The sequence below is a fragment of the Nuphar pumila genome, chromosome 15, assembly GCF_984573655.1.
Source record: "Nuphar pumila chromosome 15, dmNupPumi1.hap1.1, whole genome shotgun sequence".
In the NCBI taxonomy this organism is placed as follows: Eukaryota; Viridiplantae; Streptophyta; class Magnoliopsida; order Nymphaeales; family Nymphaeaceae; genus Nuphar; species Nuphar pumila.
This window is the reverse complement of record NC_143263.1, coordinates 26,105,016-26,112,595: the sequence shown is the minus strand read 5'-3', so window position 1 is coordinate 26,112,595 and position 7,580 is coordinate 26,105,016. Positions and strand designations below refer to the sequence as shown.

Here is a 7,580-nt window from a genome sequence, read left to right as displayed (position 1 = left end):
AAGACAGACTTTCACAACTACCAATGCAAAACTCCTAACGAAATTTGCAAGGGATTTTCGCAAACAGTGTCATGATATTCATACTATTTGTGCAAAATTTGTTATTTCGGCAGAAATATCGTGCAAATTTTGTTTTTAGTGAAATTTAGCGAGATCGGGAGAGCGTTGCAACGTAACGCACAAAAATAAAAAAAATTTACTCGTGCTAAGGGTAGAAAGGTCCTAAAAAAGTCAGGAACCTACAAAATTGGACATCAGGCAGATTTCAAAATTTCTGGGGCGTTTAGAGAAACACGTCAATTTTTTCGTACAATACGGTCATTTTCCCAATTAGAAATGTAATTCCTACCAAGACCTCTTTGATAGATAGGAAAGGTCATTGCATGATAACAAATTTTCTTCAAAAACCATCATTATTTGAAAATAGAACATTAGAAACTCTATAAACGAGTTTAGAGTGGAATTTTGACGCAACTAAGATTTCTTGCCATTAACAATTATCGGAATATCACATTTTATCTCCAAAAACCTTTAAGTTCAACAACTTTGGCCACAACTATGCTGAACTTTGGCTCAAATTAACTCAGCTCTATTTCATGTAACAGAAAACTCGACCAACTGTTGCCATGTGGGACTAAATTTTCATATTTGATTCCCTGCATGTCTTGAACCAACTCAACATTTTGAAATTTATAGCTACATGCCTAACAATTACACAAGAACAGTCTATCCATGGAATGATCAGAAGAACTCAAAGCCAGATTATAAGAATATATACATAGATTCACTACATTATTGGGGTCCATGACCAATGTTTGAGCTAGTACAACTATAACCAATATAAAAGTTTAATTTGAGGAAAGCATCATGGCCTAAAATATGTCAAGATATTTGCAAACCAAGCTAATGAAGTATATCAGAAAAATGGCTAAGCAGCCATAGCTGTCATTAGGTCCAGAAATGTAGTATCAAATATTCAATGAAATAGCATGACAGAGCTCATGTGCTGCCATGTATATATGTGCAAAGACAAAACCGCTTGTAAGCAAACTAAAGGGTCAATGACCAAATTCTTTGAGCCAGTACAACTCTACACAGGAAGAGGAGTTGAGGAAAGCAAAATGGACTAAAATGAACCAAGAGATTTACAAAACCAAGCTACTGAAGTATATCAGAAAATGGTTAAACTGCTATAGCTGTCATTACATCCAGAAATGCAGCATCTGACATTAAGTACAATAGTATGACAGTAGTTCATATGCTGCTGCGCATACATGTGCAAAGACAAAACAGCTTATAAGCAAACTAAGATAAGGAATCAATGAGATAAAACTGCCTATAAGCAAACCAAAGATCAGGGATGCAATGGGGTACATGCAAAATATTCATTGGATTTTCAGTTGGCATCAATGAACAACAAAAATGGAAGGTCAAATTTATAAATTGATGTCTTCTGGGTCAGACCTAGGAGACTGCTCTTCAAAGGAAACGGCTTCCAGTCTGTGAAGGAACTGTGTCTGGGTTGAGTCTGCCAAGCAATTTAATTTTACCAGTGAATAATGAGAGGGGACTGCTTCAAACTTGGCCCATAATTCCCTTTTAAGCGTCTCTTCACCAGGTGCTTTACCAGCATCAGCCCCTTTTCCCAAGCTCTTAGGAGTGCATTCTGGAACTTCCATATTTGTGCCAACTGAATAAGATTGTACCAAGTATTTAACAGGAATTCGACTTTTAATCATTGAAAATCAAAATATAACAAGCAAAATAATTAAGGGACCACAAGAAAACTCACCATCATCAGAGAACTCTTTACTCAATTGAACTTGGCTATGGTCTTCCCCAATTGTTTCAAAAACCAGGTTGTTCATTATTGCCTTGTGCTGGCCTACAGCATCACTGACAGTGAGTTTATTGACAGATGGTGATGGTGCCAGTAGAACACAAGTTTTGGGCGGTGAGATAAGATGCTCGGGAGATGCTTCAAATTCTCTCTTTGTGTGTGCTGTCTTACTGGTCATTGTCAGTCGAAACATCCCTGGGAACTTTGAAGCCAAAATCTTTGAAACATCTTTACCCGAGTCCTCGGGTGAGTGAGATTCATCAAACTGAAGAACTCTAACAGTTAATGGAGTAGACTCAGGAGGAGGATTGTTATTCTCTGATGACTCGGAGATCTGTTCCAGCAATAAGCATGTCTTTGGTGGAGACATCTTTAAACAAGGTGTCATGAGATAAGTTGTATTACTGTATTTCTGGTTACTCAAAAGCTTTGTGTTCACTAAAACTCCAGACCGTGAATTGTTCTCCTTCATGAAAACAGAATCAGGAAAATCATTGAATGCTTTCTCTGAATCGACTGAAACTGTTTCCTTTTCAGCCATACTGTGAACTGCTTCCCTTTTTTCACCAGCTGACATTTGTAATCCACCATCACAGCAATTTTCAGGCATGGAATATCCACTAACATGAGGATCCATTTTATTGGGATGCTTCAATGCAGATGCTGAGAAGCCTTGGCATTTGAATGAGAGAACCTTGGTTCTAGGTAACGGTGTGAGCAAAAACAGTTGTCGCCCATTCTCAGCTTGACATTCTGCATGCCAGGACACAAGTGGTGAAGGAGAAACTGATGGGCCCAATCCATATTTTTCTGGGTTGCTTGGAGGACTGACTTCATTATCTTTTTTAGATGATAAAGTTGTTAAATGTTGGACGGATTGGTTATTGGATGATGTGTCTTGTCTCAAAAATGATGACTGATATCTGGTAAGCCATGGCTAAAAATAGAAGAAAGAAAAGAAAAGAGAAGAACGTGATATCAATTTGTAACCACACGCACACACAGAGAAGCACATCAATGCAAGCAACAGAAAGAGCGAGCAGTTGGAACCTGTAAAGAACAGCGTGTATCAAATAATAAACTCATGAAAGACTCAATGTCATGGCTTCTCATATTGCCATTCGTCTTGAGTTTGTCTGCATGAGCCTGAAGCACATCTATCTGCAAAGAAAACACCATGGTTCAATGCAGGTGCAGCGGAGAAAGTCCAAATATGAAATGCATTTCATTCAGCAACATTATCAGGCAATGGAGCAAATATTTTGCAATAAAATATTGGACAACAAAACAGGACATCAATAAATTATAGGCAAGTTGAAATTATGACTTCAAAATGCCAAACAGATAGCATCAAATAATAACCAACAGCAAGAAAATTCATGATGTTCATTCCCCTTACGTTTTTAATTACATGATATCCCATAAAACAATCAGATTGTTGAAACCAAACTAATCAACCATTCACAAGAGTGAATCATAACAACAAATATTTGTATTGCACTTCAAAAATATAATTAGTCTTCCTGTCTGAGGTCAGCTCGTTTCGATCCAGAACAATAGTTCATTTTGGAGAAGTTCTCTCTAAGAAAGTTCACGCAAAAGCAAGGATCAAATGCTAAACTTTCATATTAGATGTCCAGAGTATGAACATGTCACTTGAATTACAACAATTATCTGAAGCCTAGAATATCCGAGAACCCAAATAGGAGCAATCATTATTACATTCCAAGTTTCCAACAGACATTCATAGTAAAATAAAGAAATCAATGTGATACTATTCGATAACCAATATAGTGTTGAATAAATGAAAAAGAAATATCCACAGCATCCATATTGGCATACAAAGTTCCTTGCATAATTCAGATAAAATGTTTGAAGATTCCAAAGTGAAAACTAACACCAAGATAGTGCATATGCAAGTCTGCTTCTGCACGTGTTTAGAAGATGCACACTGTCAGATTTGTTTTTTTCTACGTTCATTAGAATTGGAAAGAACACATTTTCTGTGATTATTTCAGTGAAATTAAGTTGGAGAAACACGAAAATTTTCATCAATATTTTTCAAAATTTTAGAGAGAAAGAGAGAGTGCTTGTTTTGATTCTAAGCAATACAAAACTAGTGCTTGCCGACTCTCTCCAACCATTTGAGAGGTTGGCAGTCCATATGGAACCACGCATTTTTCTACTAGTTTGCACATCTTCATGTTTTAGTGCATACTCTCAATTCTACTCACAACGAGAGGCACTGTATCAAATTTAGCTTTCCATGCTTCAATTAGTTAGAACCGGCATTAAAAACAAAATAATTCATCTTCTGAAGATTGCAAAATTATGAGAGATGGAGGTCAGATATTCGTACCCATTAACTGGAACGCATCCCAGTTGGAAGAAAACAAAGCAAGAAAAGAAATTACAGAATCATATTTCTTTCCATCTCAAGGTGAAAGCCCAATTCCAATTTGGGAACAATAATTTCATTGACTAGAAAAATAAAACCGATACATTAAACAGCATCTAGAAAATAGCCCACATTCGGATGCAAAAATTTGCCCCATAATTTTCAGTTTTTATGATTACTCATTTAAACACGAGAGAGAGAGAGAGAGAGAGAGAGAGAGAGAGAGAGAGAGAGAGAGAGAGAGAGAGAGAGAGAGAGAGAGAGAGAGAGAGAGAGAGATTTGGGGGTTCCAAGATTTGCCTGACGAATGAGTTTGTTCAAGTCGTAATGGATGAGGCGCTCGGTGGAATTGTCGCCCTTATCGCTCTTTTTCTTGACGGATCTCGGATTCTTGGCGACGTTGGAGATGTCAGAAAGCTTTTTCGCAGACTTCTCCTTCGCTACCTTCGGCATATCGGATGAGAGAGAGAGAGAGAGAGCAGTCGGTTTGAATTCCGACTTCCCCTTTTTCCCTCTCCTTTTTTTTATGTCGTGGATATCAGGATTGGGCACGGGCGGACACGAAACCATAAAATGTAGGTCCAATCAAAGCCTTGGTGGTGGACCTTAGGGGTGGCAATCGGGTCGGGTTGGCGGGTTGGCGTGTCAGCATACCTCAACCCGAACCCGACCCGTTTATTAAACGGGTCGGCTGTGGCAAACACGAACCCGACCCGTTTAATAAACGGGTAACCCGACACGACCCGCCAACCCATTTAATAAATGGGTTGGGTCGGGTAAACGGGTTTTCAGGTTGGCGGGTCAGGTTGGCGGGTTGACGGATCGGGTCGGCAGGTTGGCGGGTCGGGTTGGCGGGTTGACGGATCGGGTCGGCAGGTTGGCGGGTCGGGTTGACGGGTCAGGTTGGCGGGTTGGCAGACGGGTTGGCGGGTTGACCCACCCGCCTAACCCGTTTATTAAACGGGTCAGCCAGGTTGGCGGGTTGGCATACCCCAACCCGAACCCGACCTGTTTAATAAACGGGTTACGCAGGTCGACCCGTTTATTAAACGGGTTGGCTTAAGCCCAACCCGAACCCGCCTAAGAGGCGGGTTGGCGGGTCGGGTCAGAAATTGCCACCCCTAGTGGACCTAATACTATTTAACCCGCTCAAGGAATGATCTAAACAAATTGCGTAAGGTACTGGTTATTATGACAAATATTGACGACATTCTGAAAAATAATAATATTAAATGCAATATTTACTTGGGCATTTGAAAATGTTTAATTTATCGTGATGTTTCTAGGTATCATGTTTCCATTGTCAAAACCGTTCATCACTAGCCAATGTAGGTAAGAACGATGTTTATTGGCCACTAAGACTGAGAGGGGACGTTGGGAGGGATGATGATGGGGAAGACCAAATCAAGAGTGGACCCTATCAAACGCTAACGCTGGGTCACCCAGCGTTTACAACCACTAACCCTGTGTTGGACCATGAATGATCATGTTCACTCATGGCTTCATTCGTTGAGAAGAGAGGTGGGCCCACTCTCTCATGAACCGCCCGGATCTCTCTAAGAAGGGAAAGTCAGTAGTACTTCGATTTTTGCTGGGCAAGGACTACCCAGGAGAGGAGCAGTTCCAACAACTCTCCTTTATTAAGAAGTGGCTCTCGTTCAAGAGGAGATACATAAAAGAAAGAAGGAAAGAAGTATCCCCCACGAAGAAGGTCGTGTTCCAATTTATATCTCTCTATGTTCTCTCTCCCTCAACTTTTATGCACATAAGTGCAATCCTAGGGAGACTTTACGCATCATCAGTGGTATCAGAGCCATACATGCAGTGTGCATCCTTTGTTGAATGGTCGTCGCTTGGAGTTGCATAACGCCGCTTGGAGCCGTCAATCACTCAAACTCACCAAAAATCAAAACAGGGAAGAGCGATTATTCGTTTAGTTTTTTTTTTCTCTGTTTGAGGTTGTTGCCAGAAATCTGGCCACTCTCTCGTCGAAAAAAAAAACTATCCAGGTGGTTGTTGGTGCTGACGGTGTTTGCCACTAGTTTCTAAGGTGCTGGCAGACCTCGAATAGAGTTAGGTGGTGTTGAGACGTTCAGGTGAGATTCAACTGCAGTCGAGGGGCATCTGCCGAAAAAATCCCTCACTCCCCTTTTTTTTAAAAAAAGTGTGAGTTCTTCGCCAATTGAGAGTTTAAGACCCCCTTCTTTGGCAGGAATCAACGCATTGATATCTGTCAGCATAGGCGGAGCTAGGGGGGGGAGGGGATAGCCCAGTCCTGCATCCCGAAACAGTTAATTTTTTTTTCTTTTTTAAAATCCCAATCCTAGCCTAGCCCTGATTCCATATGAAATAGATTTTTATAGCAAATAGTTTGATTTGTCCATATGAAATAGATTTTTATTAATAATTGTAGCCATTTTTTATTTTATCTCAATTTTTTTTTCGGGGACGCTGCCCCCGAACCCCCGACTATCAAACTAGTTTTTTTCCCTACACCCCTGTTTGCCCCCCCCCTCCTCACATTAATCCTAGCTACACCACTGTCTGTCAGTGGCGGTCGACCTCCTTGCCTCCAATTGTCGGAAAAAACGCAGGACCTGCAAGGGGAGGCAGAGGAATTGACACAGGCTGAGGCGGAAGGGAGAGGAAATGAGTTTTCTTTTAAGATTAGGGTTTTGAAAACTAACTTTTCGGTTTTATATCCTCTTATGATCAAAATTACTTTTATGCCCCTTTCTTCTTAATATTTTCATTCTTTGTTAAAGTTCATTCATTATATTTCTTACTTTTTATTAGTTAAATCGGTCTGTCGAATTTATTTACATAACTACCCTTTCATTTTTTTGTAAATTCCGATTACATCCTGATATCATAAAATTACATGTGTACCCCTATTTTTTTTCTATTAATTACCTTTGTGTCCTCTATTTTACAAAACAGATGCCTCATTTTCTAATAAATTCCAAAAATGTCCTATACTCCGAAAAATACCTGAGACAAACTTTTGATTTTCTAAAAATTACATAAAGACCCTTGAACTTTTTTGTTTAATTCATAAAGTTCTGTTTATTACTTTTAAGGGTTATGTTTTTCTGTTTTCATAGAACTAACCACTGACTTTTTTGAAATTGCAGAAAAGTGGTTAGTTTTACTCAATTTGCTTCATAAAGCCTTACTTTGATTGAAATAAGCTAGGATTTAGATTTCATATTCTTTTTTATATTTGCATGATAAAATATTCCTTATATCATTTATTTCTTGATTATGAACATGATATTTTTTGTATTCATGACTAATGTTATGTTGTTTATCCTTTTGTTAGATGTTGAACATATTTTTATC

At 39.2% G+C, this 7,580-nt stretch overlaps 1 protein-coding gene across 1 annotated transcript; it reads right to left on the bottom strand.

The window, feature by feature from the left end:
- Positions 1 to 1,194: 1,194 nt before the first annotated feature.
- On the bottom strand, positions 1,195 to 4,691 carry LOC149814883 (uncharacterized). The gene is made up of 4 exons (XM_089990438.1): positions 4,539 to 4,691; positions 2,891 to 3,001; positions 1,793 to 2,777; positions 1,195 to 1,690 (listed from the first exon to the last, which is right to left on the bottom strand). The coding sequence occupies exons 1-4, from the start codon at positions 4,689 to 4,691 to the stop codon at positions 1,437 to 1,439; spliced, it is 1,503 nt and encodes a 500-aa protein (XP_089846564.1). The 3' UTR covers positions 1,195 to 1,436.
- Positions 4,692 to 7,580: the final 2,889 nt, after the last annotated feature.

What these genes read in the sequence shown, in the direction of transcription:
- LOC149814883 (XM_089990438.1), bottom strand. Translation starts at nt 4,691, where the DNA reads ATGCCGAAGGTAGCGAAGGAGAAGTCTGCGAAAAAGCTTTCTGACATC. An exon ending in TGAACAAACTCATTCGTCAG is followed by an intron (nt 3,002 to 4,538) that starts GCAAATCTTGGA and finishes TTTTCTTTGCAG; the next exon opens with ATAGATGTGCTTCAGGCTCA. An exon ending in ATACACGCTGTTCTTTACAG is followed by an intron (nt 2,778 to 2,890) that starts GTTCCAACTGCT and finishes TTCTATTTTTAG; the next exon opens with CCATGGCTTACCAGATATCA.